This window comes from Antechinus flavipes, chromosome 5 (assembly GCF_016432865.1).
Source record: "Antechinus flavipes isolate AdamAnt ecotype Samford, QLD, Australia chromosome 5, AdamAnt_v2, whole genome shotgun sequence".
NCBI lineage: Eukaryota > Metazoa > Chordata > Mammalia > Dasyuromorphia > Dasyuridae > Antechinus > Antechinus flavipes.
This window is the reverse complement of record NC_067402.1, coordinates 275,006,780-275,030,120: the sequence shown is the minus strand read 5'-3', so window position 1 is coordinate 275,030,120 and position 23,341 is coordinate 275,006,780. Positions and strand designations below refer to the sequence as shown.

Sequence of the window (23,341 nt, the reverse complement as noted above, 5' to 3'; positions counted from 1 at the left end):
TAATTAATTCTAAGCCCAAAAACTCCAATAACAGATGTCATTAATCAAAACAATTATTTATCATATCCTTATAAGTCATAACAGAAAGCAATTTTGTCTCAGTAAGTTCACAACTTAGAACAATTATCATATCTAGACATTATACATACAAATCAGTTTGCTTTTAAAATACCCAATACATAGAAAAATATCCCAAATTGCATATTGTCCATAACAAAAACATTTTCAAAAGGACAAAGAAAAAAACCTATTATGTTCAGAGGCCCTTTAAATAACCTCAGGATGACCCAATACAATCAATTTAAACTTATACAAAAAACCCAATTCCACATAAAAGAATTCAAGAAGGTTCTTTTTAACATAGCAATTAAACTTTTAGAAATACTCAGACCAAAGTATGGATCACATTTATGACCATATCTCTTAACCAAGAAAACTTTTATCTATCAAAAAAAACAAGTATTCAATCAATTTAACCTAAAAATAAGCATGTCCTTAAAAATCACACTTTGCTGCACTGCCGCAATCAGATAAGAAAAAAACGGCAGGAACACACTTTAGAGGGGTGAGGGGAGGAGAGGATTCCACATGGCCACCCTTTCCCCACTCCTGCCCCCTAGAAAAAAAATTTCCCTCAGCTTCCCCACTCAGTTTCCTACATGGGGATCCTTTTCAAGATTTAACCCATCAGTTTCCCAATATCAGGTTTCTTCCCAAATCCACCCATTTCCAACTTTCTCTTTCCCCCTGACTACATACTTAAACAATCTCCTTAAAGAACTTTCCTTCCCAGATGCTCCTTTGGTAAAGTAGCAGAAGGCAGTGGGAGTGGGTGACTCCTTCCCCCACCTCTTCACCTACTCCCAAAAGTCTTTCACCTTCCTAAAACCATGCAAACCTCTAATTTCCCCTACAAATCAGTCCTTCCTAAATCACCTGTATTCCTCTTTCCTTTTCCCTTCAAAAACCTGTAAGATTCACCCTATAGTGAATAACCCAAACCTCCACAAAACCCACACATGTCCAGCAGAGCTGGATTTAAAGTATAACTTATGTTAACAATAACTCAATATATTTCAAAAGGTAACAAACTGAATCAAACTAATACAGCTGTTTTTAAAAGTTTTTTTTCTTCTACCACATTTCTTCTAAAAGCTATTAGCATCTTATCTCTAGAGCTTTTTATTGCCCAGGCCAGGCTAAGCTTGAATTTTATTGCTCTTTACTCTAGTAGGCTTTTCCTAAAAAAAAATTTAAAATCACAAGCAAATTTTCCTTAATCATTGTTCTTAAAACTTAAAGCTCTTAAATCAGCAAACAGACTAGGGGGTGTTTCCAAGACCTCCACCCCCCAGAGAGAGGTATGTTTCACCTTGAATTCCCTTTTCCCATTCCAGAATCCAAAGGGACTTCTGTGAACTTCCAAGGAAGCCCATTTAGTGCTTTTCTCTGCCTTCACAGAGAATGCCTAGATATTCCATTCAAACTTCTTTCCTTTAAAATGTTAGCACACTGCTCTTCTCTCTCTATATATATATTATAACTTTCCAAACTTTCAAATCCCTTTCAATCTATTTTTTTTTCCTTTTTTCTTCCTTTCCCTTTTCTCCCTTTTTCTCACAGGCTGCTGCAGTCAGCCAGAGACAGAGAGAGAGAGAGAAAGATTTTTCAAACTTCTTGATATTTTCTAAGCCTGCAACACAGAGGCTGAATTCTTATCTCTTACAAGCTTATTGTAACTTTGAACACAGACACACACAAACAAACATGGAGCTCCAATTTACTATGCACAATTGCAACGTTGTTTTCCAACCAACAACATAACAGACAAACCACACAGAACATAGAACATATATCACACAGACTACACAGTTACAACATTAAGCAAACATATACCCAGAGGATATTTTCCAGCGTCCCAGAAAATACCCGTCTCAGAATTTTTAAACCCGTCGGTATTTATTCTGAGACCACAGGTTGCTAGCAACAGAACAGACCAGAACCAGAATCAGAACCAGATGGTACCCCAAAAGGTACCCAGACAGACTTACTCTCCCGAATGCCGAATCAAATGCCGAATCGATTTCGTTGTCCACTGTAGGCCGGACTGAGGCTGAAGAACCGCTTCCTTTTTTTTTTTTTTTTTTTCCTCAAGGAACAGACCCAGGTCCTGATCCCCCCTCAGGCCTAGGTGGAGACGGAGAGGTCTCTAATCTCTAATCCAGTTCTCAGTTTCTATTATCTCGGTAGGACCTCCAAATTGTAATGCCGGAGAAACTGAGGCAGGAGAGAGATTAGAGAGTTTTTAATATTTTATTAATGGGAGAGTAAGATTGACTGGACAGGACTCTCGTCTCAGATTATCCAGTCAGACAGAGATAAGTATACTGGGACCAAGGAATCCATATTGGTCCCAGGGCTGGAGGACCCAAAGAATCCAGCGTCCAGCATACAGCTGCCAGACGCCATTCTCCAGCAATGAATGGAGGAACCCCAACTTCTTAAATACCTTTTTGGAGACAAAGAAGAGAAAGGGAGGGAAAGTTTTTTTTATCAGGGAGGGGAAGCCATAAAACCTAAAAATTCCAACTCGAGAATGTATTTCCCTATAAAATTCAGCACAAATCTTTATATTTTGATTTTTTTACTAGTTCTAAAAATCCATTGATGCAGGGAATTGTTGGTAAGGAAACTCTCTTTTCTACTCCAGTACAAAATCTAATCACTTTTGGCCTGGAGTTTTACAACAGCTTCCTAATTGGTTGGCCTGCCTCAAAGGAATTCCTCTGTCCAATCCAATTTTTACACAGCTGCCAAAGTGATTTTCAGAAAGTACAAATATGATTATTTCATTCTCTCACTCAATAAACATGTGACTCCCAATACTGACAGGAACAAATGTAAAATCTCTGGAATTCAAAGTTGTTCACCACTTGACCCCTTTTTGCCTTTCCAATCTTATTGCTGTTCCTCATGTATAAATTCAATCTCTAGTCTCTGTGCTTTCAGCAACCAAATGGTGTCAACATCTAATAGAATTCGACATGCGTCAAGACCGGTTCTCTTGGCCAAGACTTCCTTGACCAATTCAATAGAAATGAAGGATCTTTTTGAGCCATTATAATAAGCTTTGTTTTTTGGAGCAGAGCTGCTCGGTTTTGTAGACTCTTCATTTAGGTTCCTGAAATCTAATTGTTTGAAGAGAAAGTCTAGTGTACCAGATACAATGAGTATTTGTGCATGTCTTTGTTTATGTCTATATTTGTAACTACCTTGATTTTCAGATATGGTAAGTTTTAAATTATCCCAGCATGTCTATTTTTTTTTAATTTAGCATGGTATTCAATGCTTAGCAACATATCTAGAACATAGTAGGCATTTAAAAATGCTTGTTCACACAACTATATCATTACCCCATCTGGAAACAAACCAGTTTTAATCATTCTAGACCACTTCAGATCCTCCAAGAGAAAATAAGGAGCATATTTCTTATCTTACTCTTCGCTCCTCTGGGAATTCTATGAATCCCATGAGTCTTTGCCTATAGCCCTCCATCTGGCTACAAGTAAAGTTTGGTGTTTCTTCACCAAAAATAAATGGGATGGGTGTATTAGTTGTAAAAGTTCCTGTTTCACATCATTGGTGTTGAACTTGGTACACAAGGTTTTGTTCTATGTTTAAACACTTAACAGCCTAAAAAGAGGAACTGACCTCAAGGTCAATAAAACCCCCAGAAATGGAAAACAATGTAAGTGATATCACTTTGCCCAGAAAAAGGAATACCAAGTTCCCTGTAATAAAAGTGGAGCTAGAATCAACTTTCTTGGAGCAATACGCTTTTAAGTGATGAGGTTCGGCACCAAATGATGAGGTTAGGCAACAAATAATGGGGTTCAGAGAGCAATCCCTAGTTCAAATATGAGGTACAAGGCACACATGAATTCATATGGATTTTTTGTTTGCCCAAAGGTACTTTTATTTATGAGAAGAGATTACAGACAAAATGAAGAGGGAAAATAGACACTGGGACTGGTAAATATGAAATAGATTTGGGAGAGCATAGAGTTAGCAAGAAAAGGGGTTTTAACAATTAACAATGGAAAAGACTAGTGCCCCAATGGATCTCACAATTAACCAGGAGAAAGGGAATACATCATGAAGTGAGAAAAACCATTTACTGACAGCCTAAATCCACAGAGGATTTTTAGTAGCCTAAAAAATTTAGCTATAACAAGGAGAAAGACACCATAAGACAAGGGGGAGGGGAGAGCAAAGACATAATGAAACCCCAGGGAGAGGTGAGAAAAGTAGGTAACCCCACCTAGTTACTCAGAACCTCATCATTTGGACAAATGTCCCACTATATAGATTAGTTCTGTACTAAGTATCTTGAGGAAATATGGGGAACATAGCATACAAAAATATATCTCATCCATGAAAAATGGACAATTATATCTCCCCCACTAAGGAAATGAAACATTCAAATTCTTAGGAAAAAAATAGATGGGCTAAAAGTTTTTTTACATTTTAAAAATATATTTTCCCTCAATTACATATTAAAACAATTGTTTAGTGTTTTTTTTTTTTAATTTTCAGTTCCAAATTCTATCCCTCCCTCCCTGAAACAGTATGTGATTAGATATAGTTGCTACAATTTTTTTTGTTTTAAAGATTTAATCTATTTAATCTAAAATTTTTAAAAATTAAACTAAATTAACAATACATTCAATAGATTTTTTTATAACATTGAGTTAAGTAATAAATATTTGTTTTTGTCTTTTCTTGTGAGTTTATGTTGATATATCTTCATTTATTTGAAATTTTTTCTTTCCAGGAGAAAAATGCATATTACAGTATCTGTAAACACAACAATATGTTTACACTGATTTTTGAATTCAGTACATTTTGGAATGTTGGAATACTCATTAAATCCAACATCATTTGTAACAGAGAAAGAGAAAGAAATACATTAAATTAAGACATTTTATGATTAAAATAGCAGCAGCTTTTGAAAGATGATTTTTATTAAATCAAGTCATTGCACTTGGTAATTTTATTGCTACAGCAAAACAAGGTCATTTTATTATTCTGACACCTTTCATTTTTTAAGTTTGAGTGATTCAACATAGCATTTCCACTCCCTCTGTTTTTGTCCGCTGGCATTTTTGATTTCCTTCTCAGATTATTTTTATCTTATTTCTCTAAAGGGCTGAAACTCTGAGTTAATGCACTGGAATTAGACAACTGAGCACTTAAGGCTAATTACTGATTAGACAATACTCTATTAGCATATGCTTGGAAAATGGCCCTTCCCACTATTCTGTGTTGGCTTGATCTTTTGGTGTATACAGAGAATTGTAGGAGGGATTAGGGGGTGGAGTAAGACAAGCCAGAGTCACTTTGTCGGTAGATGAGGAGAAGGAAGGTTGTGGAGATCCTGTGTCCATTCCCTGCACTTCTACCCCTAAAGATCAAGAATAAAGACCAAGGACTTTTGCTTATCCTGACTTTGATTGATTCTAAGGTATCCAGGGTGCTTACTCGGTCTTCACATATTTCTAAGTCCAATTTTTCTTGTGCAGCAAAATAACTATATGGATATGTATACATATATTGTATTTAACATATACTTTAACATATTTAACATATATTGGTCTATCTGCCATCTAGGGGAGGGAGGAAGGAGGGAAAAAGTTGGAACAGAAGGTTTTACAAGGGTTAATGCTAAAAAATTGCCCATGCATATATCTTGTAAATAAAATATAGTAGCTTTTTATTTATATATATATAATATATATATAGATATAGATATAAGATATATAGATATATATATATAGATATATTAAAAAAAGTTTGAGTGATTGTCTTATTCTGCTCATCCATTATAAGTTTTTGTGTGGACAAAATGTTTAAAGATAATTTGGAGCATTTTGTTATGCTATGATCACAATGAGGAAAAAGAAGATAAAGTTCTATGACATCAAGAGTACTTTTCCATTTTCATCATCAGAGAAATCTTAATACCTCTAAAGAAAAAAAGTTATGGACACAACAAATATATTTTTTTAAATTGGGAGTATTCATTTGTGATTCCTGTAGGAAGGTATTTGAATACTGAATTAATGCATTACATGTCAAAAACTGACATGCCTATACATGCAGTACATTCTCAGATATTTCAGCATTTTAATGGCCACAATAGATTGTTGATATACCTTTAGTAAAACAATACTTATTTCTTAACAGATCTGAAGCCAGTTTAAAAGCTTTTCTCTCCATGACTCCAAAAGTGAAACAAAAAAGAAAGGAAAAAAAAGACCTAAAATCTGTTTTGTAACTTTCAGATCCTAGCACCTCAGCTTTATCAGTTGCTTAAGAACTTACCAGAAAGATATCATTCTTAATTTTTCTCAAAGTTCTAAACTGGGACAAAAGATTTGCTTTAAATGGCCTTGAGGAAAGGAGTTGCTCTGGGATAGGGAGAGGCAATTAAAATGCTTTTTTTAAAAAAAGATAATTATTCATTTTATAGGAAGGGTTTGTTTATCTGACCTGAGTGATCAGGCAGCATTTAATTGCCTTGCAAAGTCATCAGGAAGAAATGAAAACAAACCATTGTATCTTCAAGTTCTGAAGTAAGAAATTAAATTGGAAATGGATTTTGTGGCAAGAAAGAAAAATTGCCCACAAACTTGAAAGTTTTATCTTCACTCTTCCAGTAGCCAATTGTGCAGTGGATTTGAGATGTAGAAAAAAATGATGCTAATTTGTAAAAAGACACATTCAGAGGGGGAAAGAAGGAAAACTGGATCTGAAAATACAATCTGATGTGTGATCTGGATGGAGAGAAATGCCAGCAAGATTGTGCTGGAGCCAGTTGGACTGACTCATGAATTAATTGTTCAATTTTCTATCAGTATATTTACATTATGGAACTCAGAAAAAGGTTACAAATATGGACTTGGGTTATTTTTCTGTTGTTTGTGACTTTTGAGATGAAGATTGTTTTAATAATAATAATAAATAGACTAAATTTAAAACTGAGTGGAAGGTACATGATTTTCTCTCAGAGAGCCAATTGTTAAATATTTACCAGCATTCTCCAGAAAGGTTAAGAAATTAGTGTTAAAAGAAGAGGGTGAAATAAAACTGAGCAAACTTTGATACCTTTGCCTTCAAAGCCTATGTAGAGGAATTTTTTTCAAAGTATAGTCCTCTTATAAATGACCAGTAAGTTAAGAAAAAGGAAATTCTGGCTGCTTCATAACCTTGTTGTCTTACTCCCTGTGGAAAAAATGATTATTTCTTTATGTTATTTCTTCCTGAGCTTCCCTTATGTAACTTCGAAAACCTAGCTTGCTGAAACAATTTGTACCTTAAGGAATTCCTCCTTACTTTATTCCAGTGTTGGCATAATATGCGTGAGCAGAAGATATTGGGGTTAATTGGTCGAAAATTTTTCTTTAACAGCCTGACAATATTAGAGTACCTATCTTGTCACCAGGCATATATTTTGGAAATCAAAACTAAAGAAAGACAAAGCGACAATATATCTACAGAGACTGCTTTCCTTTTGTTTTTGTTTTTTTGCAAGGCAATTGGGATTAAATGACTGGCCAAGAATCACACAGTTATTAAGAGTTAAATGTCTGAGGTCAAATTTGAACTCAGATTCTCCTGACTCCAGAGCCAGTACTCTAACCATTGTGCTATCTAAATGCCTGTGTTTTCTTTTTATTAACAACCGAAATGATTTTATTCCAGTGAATAAATGCTACAGTGATAATGGGAACACTAAACCAACTTATTCTTATCCTTTATCAGGAAATGCTAAAAGGAGCCCATTCCTGAAACATGCCATCCAGTTGCAATCATCAATCATAATTGCACACAAAAAAGGTCACTTTAGCCAGACTATCTTGTTAGCATATAACATGTGAAGCTGGAACTCTTAATTAGCTCTCACACCTAATTATTGTTAGCAACTCTAATCCATCCATCTATCCAGTCTCCAACTTCTGAAACTGTCTTAACTTTATACTAGTGTGGGGCTGGTCAGTCATACCTGGCTTCTCCTTGATACTTCCCTAACCTCTCTCCAACTCCTCTCCTACTTTTCCTCTTATTCCCTAAACCTTACCCTTATTCTTCCTGTCTCCTGAGACTTTAAGGGTTCTCCAATGTGGAACCAAGTTGCCTAATCATTATGATTCTGTCTCAACTAATCATATTTGCTTAAACCCATGAGTGTAATAGCTAAGAAACCTATTAACTATGTAACTGATAAATGTCTAACTGATTGTTTCATGTCAAAATGAGCCATTATTCTCTCCCAAAAATCATATGTGCTTGTAAGAGAAAAGACGAAGTGTGAGAGTGACAAAGGCAATGCATGGTGCAGAGTGATGGACTGATCATAGACTTATCCTCTCCAAGCTAAATAGTCACATTCAACAAAAAGCAGTTGTACCAAGAAAAAAATTACTACCAGGAGAATTAATGTCAACACATTAGAGCACTCCTCTGAGTAGGAACAGTTTGCCAGCTTGGAGGGAAAGTTGAGTCAACATATAGTTGACAACAATAGAGCAGAAAAGGAGAGGAGAGCTTTCAGACATTTGCCAGTATTCATCTGGGTTAGAACACTCTCATACATCAAAAATGATTTGATGAAAATGTTGGGGAAATTCTGCAATTGTTAAATGAAAAATCAAAACTCTATAGGGTTTACCAGCAGGATAGTTCATCCATCTCTAAGAAGGCAACATTTAATTCCATCAAAAGTAAAATACAAGTGAAGCTTACAGAGATGCAGGATTCTTGGTTTAGTAGGAAGGCAAATGAAATTAGTTTTATTTCTAATAACAATTCAAAGGGCTTTTATCATATCCTGAAACTTATGTAAGAGCCAACGACTTATAGTAAATCTCAACTACTCAGTGTGGATGGAGCCACATCGATTAATGATAATGGCATGATCATAGAGAGATGGGCTGAACACTTCCAAAGTGTCCTCAATAGACTGTCATCTATTGGTAAATGATAATATCACTGACTGTTTATCTCAGGTTGAAATCAATCTCTCCCTAGCTGAAATTCCAACGGAAGAAAAGCTTTTTAATGTCATTTGACTCATTTTCTAATGCAAAATACCTGATACTGATTCAATTCTAGTTGAGATTTGCAAGGTGGGGAATCCACTGGGGTCTATATACAAGAAATTTTCCAGATTGTGGGGAAAGAGGAGATTATCTCCAAAAGTTTAGGAATGCCTTTATTATCCATATCTATAAAGTTAAATGAAATAGATCATCCTACGACAATCACAGTGGGGTTTCTCTCTTAGTCATTTGCTAGCAAGATTCTTGCCAGAGTCCTTCTTAATAAGCTGATCCTTCAGCAGGAAGATAGTTATTTATTAGAGAGTCAGTATGGCTTCAGAAAGGGCCAAGAACAGTCAATATGGTATTTGCTGCCCCCAAACTTCTGGAGAAATGCCAGGAGCAGAACAGAGATTTGTACATAATATTTATAGAGTTGACCAAGGTCTTTGATACTGTCAGTCACGAGGGTTTGTTTATGTCAAAATTATGTCAAAATTGCCCAGAGAACTTCATCAGTATTGTATATTATTTTCATAGCAGCATGCTTCTGGATAATGAATGATGCTCTTGTACTTTCCCAGGCTCCAGTGGAGATTTCCAATGTTTTTAAGCATGATATTATCAGTTGTGTCGGTAAAAGCCTTCAATGAGGATTAACAGAGTATAGGGGTCAATTATCACACTTTTGGCAAATTCTTCAACTTGAAAAAGCTACAAGCCAAGATTAAAGTAGAGGGAACGTTTGTGCAGATGATTGTGCTTTCAATGTAGTGGCTGAAATTGAAATGCAACAAAGTGTGGATCAATTCTCCACTCTGATGCTAATTTTGCCATAGCAATTAACACCATCGAAACACAGGTGGTCCATCAGGATCAGACCATCCAGACATGGAACCATTGTTATAGCAAATGGAAAAATTTTGAATACTGTGGATAAGTTCACTTATCTTGGCAGTATACTTTCCAGGGATGTCCACATTGATTATGAGACTGAAACATGCACTGTCAGAGCTAGCTCAGTGTTCGGGAGACTCCAAAGGAAAGTGTGTGAGAGAAGAGGAACTAGATTAACTATCAAATTAAAGCTCCACAGAGCCATTGTCCTGTTCTCATTGTTATATGGGAAACCTGGACAGGATGTTAGCCATGTCTGGAAACAGAGCATTCTGAACTCGTATTGGTCTGATCAGGCACAGTTGGATACACTGTAACGTGATTCTAACACAGTGATATTATTCTGGTCCTCTTCAAGAACAAAGGACAATAATCACACCATTAACCATTCTTCAATACTGAGTTCATGTATCCTGATAGAAAACAGCCTTTGCTCCTCTGGCGTTTGAGACAAAAAGGACAGGATAACTGGGCTAGTAAACTTTTCTCTAACTAAAGAAGAAAATGCACCACTTTGGAGCTGACATTGTGTTTTTAGGTAAGATAAAAATTAAAACTAGAATGTTTATTTCTAGGGTACAACTGTACCTTCATTCATGATGAATGTTTTTCTGGAAGGAACTGTGAAAAATTTAATAGAGAGTGTGTGATCTATTGGAACTGAACTTTGAAATGGCTAACTATATGTATGAGCACATCCAGCTTCAATGTCTACAAGTATATATATATTATGAGAGAGATTTTATTATTCAAAAAAGTTTTCTGTTGATATCATTGTTTTTATATTGCCTAAACTTTCCCCCTAATCCTTCTCCTCTTCCTCCCAGAGAGCTATCCCATATAACAAAGAACTTTTTTTATAAGAAAAAAAGAAGAGGAAGAAAAGAAAAACAATTCACAAAATCAATCAATTCATCCAAAACATTTGGAAATATATGTAAATGTCCCCCCAGTGGAACTCCCATCTCTGCAAACTGTCTTCTCACATTTCTTCTTTGAGCTCAATGCTTGTTTTTTAATTTTGCCAATTTTACTTTTTATTGTTTTGTAGTTATTCTTGCCTTTTACATTGATTGATGTAGTCACTGAATATATTGTTTTCTTATTTTTGTTTAACTTTATGTCATTTCATGTAAATTTTCCCATGCTTCTTCCCATACATCATATTTTTTCTTTCTTACAATACAGATGTATTCTTGAAGAGGGCATTTATTAACTGTGCATGGTCGGTAGACAAAACACTTCTAATGATTGATATCACTGATGATCATATTGTTGTTTACCTTGATATCACTAGCTGCATTTTGTAAGGTAATAAAGAGTTATCGGGTGCTTGATACAGATAATCTAAGTGAAATAGCTATTTTACTGTAGAATCTAAAGTTGAAAAAGAAACCAGTCTCCTTACACGTTACTTCCTATCATGTACTCTTTGATTCAGTGATACTGATCTCTTTGCTGTTCTATGAACAGACTGGGTATTTTCTCTGGCTATCTTCCAAGGCTGGACTGCTCTTCCTCCTCAATTCTACTACTGACTTCCCTAAATTACTAATACTACTACTGACTGCTATTGATTACTGTTAAGTCCCAGCTAAAATCCTGTCTTCTATAAGAAACCTTTATCAAACCTTCTTAATTCTCTCATCTCTATTAATGATTTCCTATTAATCAGGTTTATAGCTTCTGCTTTGTGTCTTCCCCATTAGATTGTCTGCTCCTTGAAGGCAAGGGACTGTGTACTTTCTCTTTTTATGTCCCCAGCACTTTGCACAGTGCCTGATACAATGCCTAATTAATGTTTATTGTTTGATAGATAAGTGGCTCTAAATGCTATTCTAAAAATGATTAAAATGACATTTTCTTTAACAACTTGCAAATTTACAAAATTCTTATTTATTTTTCAGGTTCATCTCCCATGGAAATGCATCCAGGTCAGAACCAAAAATGACAAGACACTGATTTGTTGGGTACTGAGGTTATTTCATTCTTTATTTTTTCTATTTATTATATTTACATTTTAGCCATAGGAAAAATTATCCATATGCAGCTGTTTTTTTTTTCTTTTAAGTTATGTGTATGAAGAAATATGGTATTGTTGAGGTTACAGGGTGTGCATGGTTTGATAGCCCTTTGGGTATAATTCCAAATTGCTCTCCAGAATTGTTGGATCAGTTCACAACACCACCAACAATGTAGTAGTCAGACTGAATGCCAACAGAGGGTTAGCAGGGAAGGGGATTGCCATGCTGACTTGTGGGCTAACCCTAAAAGAGATTTAGCACCTTAAAAAGAGTTAGCTATAACAAGGAGTGGGTGATTGACTGGTGTGATAAATTCATAGAGAATTTAGGGAATATTTTCAGTACAAGCTGATCTTTAGAAGATGAAATATAGCCTCAGAGATTTGACATCATAACTTGGCTTTCTGATTGGATAGTACAGATGGGGTTTCTATTGGCCCATCAGGGGTAGGACTATAATCAGAAGTCCATGAACAAAAGGCCCATTTAAAGATAAGATCACCCCATCCATACCCTTCCTTCACTACATTTGTGTAAGTTAACCTTATCTATCAATCTATCTTATCAAAAAGCTTCAGGCTTTTTCTGCTAAAGCCCACCTAGTTGTCCAGGACCCCATCAGTATCATGGATTTGCCAATATTGGATCATGGTGTCAGAAAGCTCTCAGTTCAGATCCAACCTCAGACATTTACTTGTTGAGTAACATTGGGCAAGTAAATTAACTTTTTGTGTCTTAGTTGCCTCATTTGTAAAACAGGAATAATAAAGTGAGGATCAAAGGAAACTTTCCTCCCTTCTTTCCTGCTTTTCTTCCTTCTTTTTTTTTGTTTTTTCTTTTTGTTCTTGATCAACATCATCTTCTTCTCCTCCTCTTTTTCCTCCTTCTTCTCTCCATATATATACATACATATATCACTTTGAAAAACTAAATTTTTTCTAGAGTTCTAGCGTCAACATCTGCATTCAAAACCCTCCTCTAATACTTCTTCTGTGATCTTGGACCCATGATTTTACCTCCCTAGATGTCATATGCCCTCACATGTAAAATGAAAGGGTTACACAAGGTAGCCTCTTGGGTTCCATTCAACTCCCAATCTGTAAGCATAAATCACATTATCATCCTGGATCTCAGTTTCCTCATTTGTAAGCTGAGGATGTTGCGATACAGAGTCTCTTTCTCTAGAATGAGACAATTCTTGGTTCAATGGATAGAGTATTGTAGCTGGAGTTAGGAAGATCTGAGTTTAAATCCTGATTTCTATTTGTCACACTTATTACTTATGACTCTAGACAAATCAGTTAACCTCTCTGACTCTGTAAAATGAGGATATTACTAGTATCTAATTCCCAGCATTATTATAATGGTGAAATGAGATATTTGTAAAGCATTTTGCAAACCTTAACATGTTATATACATTTTAGTTATTATTCACCTAAAATTCTATGATCTTCTGTAGGGATATGCCAAAAATGTTGAGGTACCATGGTAGGGGTTGCAGTGTCCTAAAGAATTTAGGCTCAACCTCTGTCTAAATCAAACAAGGGCATTTATTTGGTCATTTACTTGGGGGTAAGGGTGACACACCTTTTGGTCCTCCTCCTTAAAGGAGAAGGGCAAACCAATGGAAGGAGGTGAGAAGGGAAAGTAAGAAAAAACAGAATTGGGCAGAGCAAGAAAATTGGATGAATTCAGAAAAAAGTTTGCATATATTTAAACAATATTAATATATATATATTATATATTTTGTGTATCCCTGTAATTGGATTAAGGTGTGCTTGGAAAAAGGTAAAAGATCCTTTCTTCTAATGTGCTTCCTGAGATTGATAGCGATAACATTATTTGGACTGGGGTAGAAGCTAAAATTTCATGGCTTCTTCCTAAAATGGGGATGATAATCTCCAAAATGTTTATTTATCCCACAAAGCTGTGGGGTAGGGAAGAGTCAAATGAGATGCTATATGTAAAAGATTTTGCAGTTTTCAAAGAGTAATAAGAATGAATGAAAGAGCTCATGAAGTAGGGTATTGTGAAAAGCCAGTTCAAAAGCTAGTTACCATTATTCTCTTAATATTCTCACCTGGGAATTCCAGGTCATGGGGTGTAACTATTTTTATGGGGCTTGATCTAGATTTCTAGACCAGATTATCTTCCAGAAATAACGCCCCTGACTATATTGCTGGGAGCCATGAATGAATGGAATTGTTTCCCGAGTAGATTCTCTGCAACTGGGTTTGTTTTATCATCTCTGTCTCCTGTTCCCCACTCCTCAGTGTTAGAGTGTGAAGTGGTGCCTCATAATTTTTCTAAATTACATTGCTGTAATCGTTATGTTGAGGTCTAGCTTTGGGGTACCTAAATGAAATTAGGGTTAAAGTCTAGTGGCAGGTTTGGGGTACAGATTCGGCGCAAGGGGGTCTAGTAGCGGCGGGAGTTCCCAATAAAAGCATTTATTGGCCCAGAGAGCTAGATTGATAAAAGAGGTTTATTATTGGATAAGTAAAGTTAAAGTATAGGCGAAGGTAGAGATAAGGAGGGCACTGGACAGAGGGTCCAGTGGACAGAGGGTCCTCACATGGTAGCCATGTTTGGAATCTCTGCAAAGAGGGGTTCCCAGCAGGGCCTTTTTATAATAGGAGACTTAGCTCGGAGGGGCTTTCAGGTGTAGCCCCAAAGTTGGCTCAGATCCGGGTGGGGCTGGGAACAGGTCAGATCTTCTATTGGAATTCAAAAGGACCAGGATGTGTGAGTTAAAGGGCAATTTACATTATAAACTAGGAGAGGGTGGGAATCTAGAAAGGAATCTTTCCCGCATCAGTTAGTCAATTCAACACCAGGCTGAAAAAAGTGTTTTTCCAAGACAGAAGTCTCTCTTCTCCCCATGCCCCTCCACTCTGGTACACAAGACTCCTGTGAAATTGCCTTCACTCCTCTTCCCTTCTATAAATTTATCTGGTGAGGATATTCCCAATTCCCTGTTCCAGAGACACCTTTTAATCTCTTAGTCAAAATGCCCCAAATGAAGCCCTTTTAATTCTAGTGGAACTTAATCTCACTCGAAACTGAACGAGTTTCGGACAAATTGGGCGTAAACTGATTTCTTGGTAAATTTAATTGTATTGGCGATGTACATAATTTAAGAAATAGCTGTTTCCTTCATAGTTATGCTTAGTAAATTGAGACTAAACGGCAGTAGAATTAGATTAATTAATTAGACTAATTAATTTACAACTCTAGATTAAGGAGCCATAAAGTTCGAAAGCAGGGGAGGATTTTTCTTTTCTTACAGCAGGGGATAGTAAAGATAAGATTCAAACACCTTTCCATTGTTCTCTCTTTCTTTTATATTTACATTTTCCTTAAGGGGTAGCCCAAACTTTTTGCTGGGTCAAGGTCTCAGACCACCAATCTGGATCCTCCCCACTCCGTCAATTTTGACGTCTCCAAACTAGCCAATCGGAGAAGCCCGTCTCAGCTGAACCGAGGTTAGCCGGGCAATTTTAACCCAGACCATCCTCCTAGAGCCAGATCTCCTCCTTCCTCCACCCCTTCACGCCAGCTTCTAACTCCAGGCGGTTTTCTTAGTGGACGTCTCTTGTCCGAGATTCTGCTGGAGTCTCCGGCGCGCTCTCTCCACCCAGCTAAGCAGAGCCTCGTCTGCCCCGGGGGTTCAGTGGAGGCAGAAGCGCAGCGCTTCTGGAGTCTGGGCCATCCTTGGAGAGACCAGGCTGACGGAGGCCTGCACACTGGAGGTCAGGACGCCAGCCCTCATTGGCACGGACAGCTGCAGTCCCCCGAGGACCGGGGCTCTTTAAGCAGGCAGCTCCCCTCGACGTTCTTTGGAGAGCAGAAAGTTTGCGCCTCTCAACCATGGGCACACAGCGGGACGCCAGGACCTTCGATGTGTGGGACTACGTGGTATTCGCTGGGATGCTGTTAACGTCCGCAATCATAGGCATTTATTATGCCTTCAATAAAAAGCAGCAGACCCAGAAAGACTTTTTGATAGGTGGTCGGAAAATGACGGCGCTGCCCGTGGCGCTGTCCCTCACTTCTAGTTTCGTGTCTGCCATCACTATCCTGGGTATCCCTGCCGAGATCTATCGCTTTGGGGCTGTATTCACCATGTATGGCTTCTCCTACATCCTTATGGTGGTCATCACGTCGGAAGTCTTTATTCCAGTCTTTTATAAACTGGGAATTACCAGCACTTACGAGGTAAGGAGACATCACTGCCCACCATCTTTCGGGGTTTGAGGAAAGTGTGGAAGAAATAAAATGGATTTGGAGCTGGAAATGAGATTAGAGGGGATCTCTCTAACAAAGACTCGGAGACCAGTTTTCTTACATGCACACACAAGGAAAATGCTTCAGACTTCCGGGCTCCAGAACCCGGGCCACCCATTCCAAATCCAGAGCACTGGCTTCCCTCTAGGTAAACAAATTAGAATACTTGCTGGATTTCTTCAGCAGACGGTTAAGGAAGCCATCGAGGTTAAGTGATCACACATCTAGTAAGTATCTGAGGTTGCATTTGAACTCAGTTGAGGTGTTCTGTCCACTGTTCCACCTAGTTGCCCTGTTCCTTAAAGACAGGGACTATTTTCATTTTTATCCATGCGCTCAAAGCATGCTGTATAAAACTTTGCATAAAGTAGAAATGCGATTAATAAATTCAGAGTGGAATTTTTTTTTTTTTAAATGAGCAGGATATTTTTGATCATTCTCCTAGTGGCTTTTTCTAGAAGTTTTGAATGAACATCTGTGAATGGGGTCTTTGCAGAGTGGAGGATGGAGTCTCTTTTTTTGGTAGTGTTGTACCCAGGGGAATATGGGACAACTATCTGGCTGCAAAGCCAGAAGATAAGTGGATGAAAAAACAATTTAAGAAAATAGATCGAGACAATTCAAGGAAAAACTGATCATAAAACAATTCAAGGAAATGGACAATCCAAGAAAAAACAAATCGATCAAAAACAATTCAATAGAGCAATAGAGATTTAATAGTTCATTTTAATTTAAATTAAGTTGAAATATTAAAATTTAATGGAGAAACAGATCAAGATAATAGATAAAACCAAACTGATCAAAGCCTGCCTCTGCCACTAGTTAACTGTGACCTTGGGCAAGTAACTTAATTTCTCCTAGCTTGTTTTCTTATTTTTACAATGACAGGGTTGGACTCCATGACCTCTGGGTCCCTTCCAGCTCCAAATATGTAATAGTGTGGACAGAGTGGGTCATCCATACTAATGATTCTACTCTCCTTTTGATTTTTCAAAGTATCTAGAGCTTCGTTTTAACAAATGCATTCGCCTCTGTGGAACCTTTCTGTTCATCCTTCAAACGGTAAGTGATTCTCCAGTGTGTCCCATCTGTTTACCCTCATCCTCTTTTGTTTAAAATATTTTGGCAAAGTTATTTTTATCAAGACATTGCTAAAAGTGGGAAACAAAAGAGGGCTAGAAAGATCTAGGAAGAGAATGCACAAGTTTCTGCCACTGCAGAAGCCTCAGCACAGAGATATTGAGAATTTAGCTTTCTGAGATGATGTAATGATTTAGATTAAACTGAATTTCTCACCTGAGCAAATCCCACAATTCATTTCCTTTGAGCAATAGCTGTTTATTCTGAATTTCCTAAGTTAAAAAAAAAAAAAAAAGACTGCAGACATAATTCAGATGACAAAGATATTTGAGTGATTCATTGATAGCACTCAGGAAATAACAATAAATAACAAAATCCATAATTTTAAGGATTGCAAAGGATTTTCCTCCTAACTACTCCATGGGGATAAAGGCTGTTAACTATACAAAGGATGGTAAACATATGAAGGCTGTGAATATTCTAAGAATGGGATGGCTTCTGAAAAGGGGATTCCCATTGGGAGAACAGTCTCTGTAACCTGATCCAGTTGGCCACTGTGGTTTAAGAAATAAGCCTTTAAGCATTGCTCTTGAGGTAGGACATTTGTGGCTATCTACCCTAATTCCTAGCATTTTACAGATTATTTTACAGATTTTGACCAGGCCACATCTATAGTGAATTAATGAGTTAGAATCTGAAATCTGCTCCTTTGAGCACTTCAAGGTGCTTGCCTGAGGCATGGAGATATTTTCTGTGTACACTCTCTGTTTTTTTTTTTTTTTTTTTTAATATATGAAATTTTTGAGTTTCAAATTCTTTCCTTCTCTCCAGTCCCTTTCCCACCCATTGAGAAGGGAAGCAATATGTCAGTTATTCATATGATTTCATCATGCAAAATATATTTTCCTATTAGAGGTGTAATGTTAAGTCATTAGTTCCCATAGCTACTGTCAGCTTTGATTTGAACTCACATCTTCCTGACTCCATTTCATTCAGCAGAAAACCACAGAATCCTAAATTTTAGAGCTTCAAAATGACCTTAAATATCAACTGGTCCAACCTTTTTCTTATATACTTAACAAAACTGAGTTTCAAAGAGATTAAATAACTTGTCTCAAATCAATCAAAAAAGAATTTGAGTTCTCGGACCAGAGCCTCCATTGGTTTCCCATAGAGTTCCATAGTACTCTATGGTATTGTGGTGCTTCCCATGCTTTCTCTCACTTTGAACAATTAATCTTATTATCACCATTGTTCCCATTGACCCCTTTCTCTTCAACCCCATTTTAAAGATGAGGAAGCTGGTGTTCATAATTGGGTTTTGAACTCCAGATCTGTAGAGCAGGACTCTGAGCTCCACTGAAATGGGAGGGTGAGAAATGAGTGTCAGAAAGGAAAGAAATAATAGAAGGGAATAAGTATATTAAGTATCTACATGTGCCTGGAACTGTCTGGGGGATAGGGTGCTATTTATTATTTTCATTTTACAGTTGAGGAAACTGAGGCAAACTTAAATGATTTGATCAAGGTCATACAACTAGTAAGTTTCTGAGGTTAGATTTTAACTTCTTGTGGATTCCAGGCCCAGCATTCTTATCTACTAAGATACATAGATTCATTGAGAGATTTTCTAAGACCTTTCTAGTAACTACAAATTTTGTTGCCCTAAAGACAAATATGAAGGCTCCCCAGAAATATCTGTATGAAGCTCACAAAATTCTTTTGTCTGTAGTTATTTGAAATGGAATTGCTCTTTCTATCTGTTACTGATGAGCTTTGCCAGTAATATATAGAAATGCTGATAATTTGTATGGGCTTATTTTATTCCCTGCAACTTCGCTAAAGCTGTTGTTTCTGGTAGGTTTTTGGATACAAAATATTTGAAATAACATATTAATATTTGAGAAGCAGTTGGGATTAAATGACTTCTTCAGGGCCATATAGTTAGTAACACATAATTAATTGTCTGAGATCATATTTGAACTCTGGTCCTCCAGAGCCTGTGCTCTATACACTGCACTACCTAGCTACCCTCATCTGTAAAATGGTTTTAATAGTACCTCTCACCTTGTAAAATTGAGTGAGAATTAAATGAGAATTATGTATGGCATTTTGCAAACCTTAAAGAACTTTTAAAATGCTACTTACTACTATTAAATATAAAATCCATCAAATGCACAGGTTAATTATTGGATTTTATGCAGGGAGCCCAGTTATGCTGGAAACAGAACTGCATATGCTGAAGAACATAGACTAGAAAGAGATGGAGCTCTTAATTCCTCACCCAAAATATATTGCATTGATAGGAAGAAAGAGAATAGGGAATTTGAATGCTAAGTAGGTTATAATTAAGGTTGGATAATTTCATGTTCATATTTCATACTGATTTTTTTCCCTAGGTTTTGTACATTGGAGTTGTCATTTATGCGCCAGCTCTTGCTATGAATCAAGGTAAATTTTGTACGGTAAACAGTGTTTCTGGTGGTCATTTTTGGATAAGCCCAATTAACTCTTAGGGATGGGGATGAACTGATAATACTTTTCCATGATGAACAGGTGAGCTTTTGGTGGCTTTCATGGGTTCATCTGAGCTCTCAGAAAAAGATGAATCTTAGATATTATTGTTTAGTCATATCTGACTCTTCATGACTTTCCCTCCCCACCTCCATCCCCCACCCCCCTGGAGTTTTCTTGGCAAAGATACTGAAATTGCTATTTCCTTCTCCATCATATTTTACATATGGGGAAACTGAGGCAAACAGGGTTAAGTGACATGTCCAAAGTCACACAGCTAATACATGTCTGAGGTCAGATTTGAGAGGTCTTCCTGATGTCAGTCTTAACATTCTGTGCACTATATGGCATCACCTAGTGGCCACTGGAGTGAAAATACGTAGAGAAAATCCTGGGGGGGAAAAGTACCAGAGTGCTGTCTGCAAAGGATAAAAAAGCATCGATGGATTGGTTCATATCCAGAAATCCTTATTTAGAGAAAGAACTATGGAGTCTGAATGCATATTGAAGCACACTATTTTCACTTTTTTTCAATCTTTTTTCCTTCCTGTGGTTTCCCTTTTTTGTTCTGATTCTTTCACAACATGATTAATATGAAAATATCAAATTTGATTATACATGTATAAGATTGCTTACTGTCGAGGGGGGGAGAGAAAAAATTGGAGTTCAAAATCTTACAGAAATGAATGTTAAACTATCTTTACATGTAATTGGAAAAAGATAAAATACTTATTAAGTAAAAAAAAAAAAAATAGAAAAGGGGATGTTGGAGAAACCAGCCAAGCCAAGGAAGGGGCCAGAAGGGACTTCCAAAAGTGAAGTTCAGGAATAGAACTTCCACAGGGAAGAAATAATACAGGGTATAAAACAAAAAAGATTGGTCTAGATGAGAGCTTTTGAAATGATAGGGTCATAGAAAGATAGTCATTACCTGAGTTCAAATCCAGTTTTAGATGTTTAACACTCATTAGTTGTGTAAATCTTGAGCAAATTACTGAATCCCACTTGCTTTGCATAAAAAGAAAATAAACGCAAACAGATTTCCTGTTTGAATGACTAGAGCAGCATTCAGGTAGTTGCCATTTTGCTCTCAGCTGAGTAATGAAACAAAGCTCCTTGTCTCTGTGCAGATCTCAGTAACAGAAAGTGTTTTTCACCTGGTATTTATAAAACATCTTGGAATTGTTAGAAATAATTACATTTCCTGAGTTTTATCCCCCTGAAGCAATTGAGATTAAGTGACTTTCCCAGGACATGCTAAGTGTCTGAGGCCACATTTGAACTTAGGTCCTCTGACTTTAATGTTGCTGCTCCATCCACTATACCAATTAACTGCCCCAAATTTCTTGCTTTTTAAAATAGACACAATAATATTATTAATCAGAAGTACTTTGGAATCACTGCAAGAATGGAATTTTGTGTATCTAAAATGCTGTTCCATACAGAATTCTTTGAATGTCCTATAACATTATCAGAAGTGCCAATGATGATTTTTGTAAATCTCTAATCATTAGAAATAGTCTTCTTGTGGATTTCTTTGACAAAGGGACCTAACTGAGTTTCAATTGATAAATGATGGACAGAAGCAGCTACACCCAAAGAAAGAACACTGGGAAACGAATGGGAACTATCTGCATTTTTGTTTTTCTTCCTGGGTTATTTTTACCTTCTGAATCCAATTCTCCCTGTGCAACAAGAGAACTGTTCAGTTCTGCAAACATACATTGTATCTAGGATATACTGCAACATATCTAACATATATAGGACTGCTTGCCATCTAGGGGAGGGGGGGAGGGGGGGAGGGGAAAAATCGGAACAGAAACGGGTGCAAGGGTTAATGTTGTAAAAAATTACCCTGGCATGGATTCTGTCAATATAAAGTTATTATTAAATAAAATAAAAAATAAAATAAAATAAAATGGAAAAAAATAGAAATAGTCTTCTTAAATTATTGGTTTGTTTGTAATTTGATCTAAATTAATTAAATTAACTAATTTAAATTAATTTTATAAAGTCTAAGTTTTAGATTTAATGTAGGTTTAAATTGAATTCTAAGAACACTTTAACAAAAGTGGTCTCTGTTTTCACTATTCCCAACCTCAGGGGGTTAAAAGGATTTGGGAGTATCGGAAAGGTGAATATTGGCTATTAGAAAAACACCTGCTTCATACTTTGTAACTTAGGAAGATTAAGCTTCTATCTCCTTTATTGAAATAGCTTGAAGTTAAGTAAGATCCAGCAGTAAGTGCTTGAGAAATTGATGATGCTTGATCTCAGGTTGGGGTAGGGGCCATGACTTTGACATCATAGCTGGACTGAGGTTGGATCCTGTTTTTGCCACTTCCTACCTGTTCTTCAATCACTTTTCTTATCTCTAAAATGATAGGGTTGAGCCCTTCCAGATGAAAATCCTATTATGATCATGTATGGACTTATGTCTTATATACATTTTATTTTCCTCCAAAAAATTCTTTTTAACCATTCTATTTTTTTTTTTTTTTTTTTTTTTTGGTGAGGCAATTGGTGTTAAGTGACTTGCCCAGGGTCACACAGCCAGGAAGTGTTAAGTGAGGCCAAGATTTGAACTGAGATCCTCCTGACTTCAGAGCTGGTGCTCTATCCACTATGTCCCTAGCTGCCCCCCTTTTAAAGCACTTAATAAGTATTTAGTGACTTGATTCAAAAGAAGCACCATTACACATACTGAATAGCAAATAAATCCATTTATCCAGTTTATCGCAAATGAAAAATCAGAGAACTTATACTTAACAGAATATGCTGAACAAGTCACAAAATGAATGAGTACTTCCTTAGGGAAGTTTTATCCAGAAAGATCTCTTAAGTTTTTGAGTTCCAAATTCTTACCTTCCCTTCCCTCCCTTCCTCCCTCAGACAGTAAACAATCTGATAGATGTTACACATGTGCAATTATGTAAGACATTTCCATATTTAGTTATTTTGTGGAAAAGGAACAAGAAAAAGAAAATGAAAAATAATAAACTTTGTATTTGGTCCGTATTCACACACCGTCAGTTTTTTCCTCTGCAGGTGGATAGCATTTTTCATCATGAGTCCTCTAGGAGTGTCTTAGATCATTATATTGCTGAGAATAGTTAAATCACTTAGAATTGTTCACCGTCTAATAATACCGTCGTGTACACTGTTCTGGTTCTGCTCACTTCATTGAATAAGACATTTTGAATGTGGGGTTTATCTTTCAAAAGTCACCCAGTCCAATCTGTGCCCCTTCCACAAACCACACCTGTTGTCTTCCTGGAAGCTTCCAGTAAGGGTGGAATCACTATTCCTACAAGCACTATAAAATTACATTGCAAGTTGTGGAATCATAGAGTCTAGAATGAGAAGAAACATTAGAAATAATCTGACTCCTCCTTTCCTTTCATAAGTAAGGGTACAGAGAATCACTTGTCCCGGGTG

At 36.7% G+C, this 23,341-nt stretch overlaps 1 protein-coding gene across 1 annotated transcript in view; it reads left to right on the top strand.

Moving 5' to 3' along the window:
* Positions 1 to 14,321: 14,321 nt before the first annotated feature.
* The window catches only part of LOC127564901 (sodium-coupled monocarboxylate transporter 1-like), a 36,367-nt gene continuing 27,347 nt past the window's right edge, over positions 14,322 to 23,341 (top strand). The window contains exons 1-3 of the mRNA XM_052001738.1: positions 14,322 to 16,240; positions 17,306 to 17,371; positions 19,789 to 19,840. Coding sequence (XP_051857698.1) covers positions 15,893 to 16,240; positions 17,306 to 17,371; positions 19,789 to 19,840 — 466 coding nt within the window. The 5' untranslated portion in view covers positions 14,322 to 15,892. The remainder of the gene's footprint in view (positions 16,241 to 17,305; positions 17,372 to 19,788; positions 19,841 to 23,341) is intronic.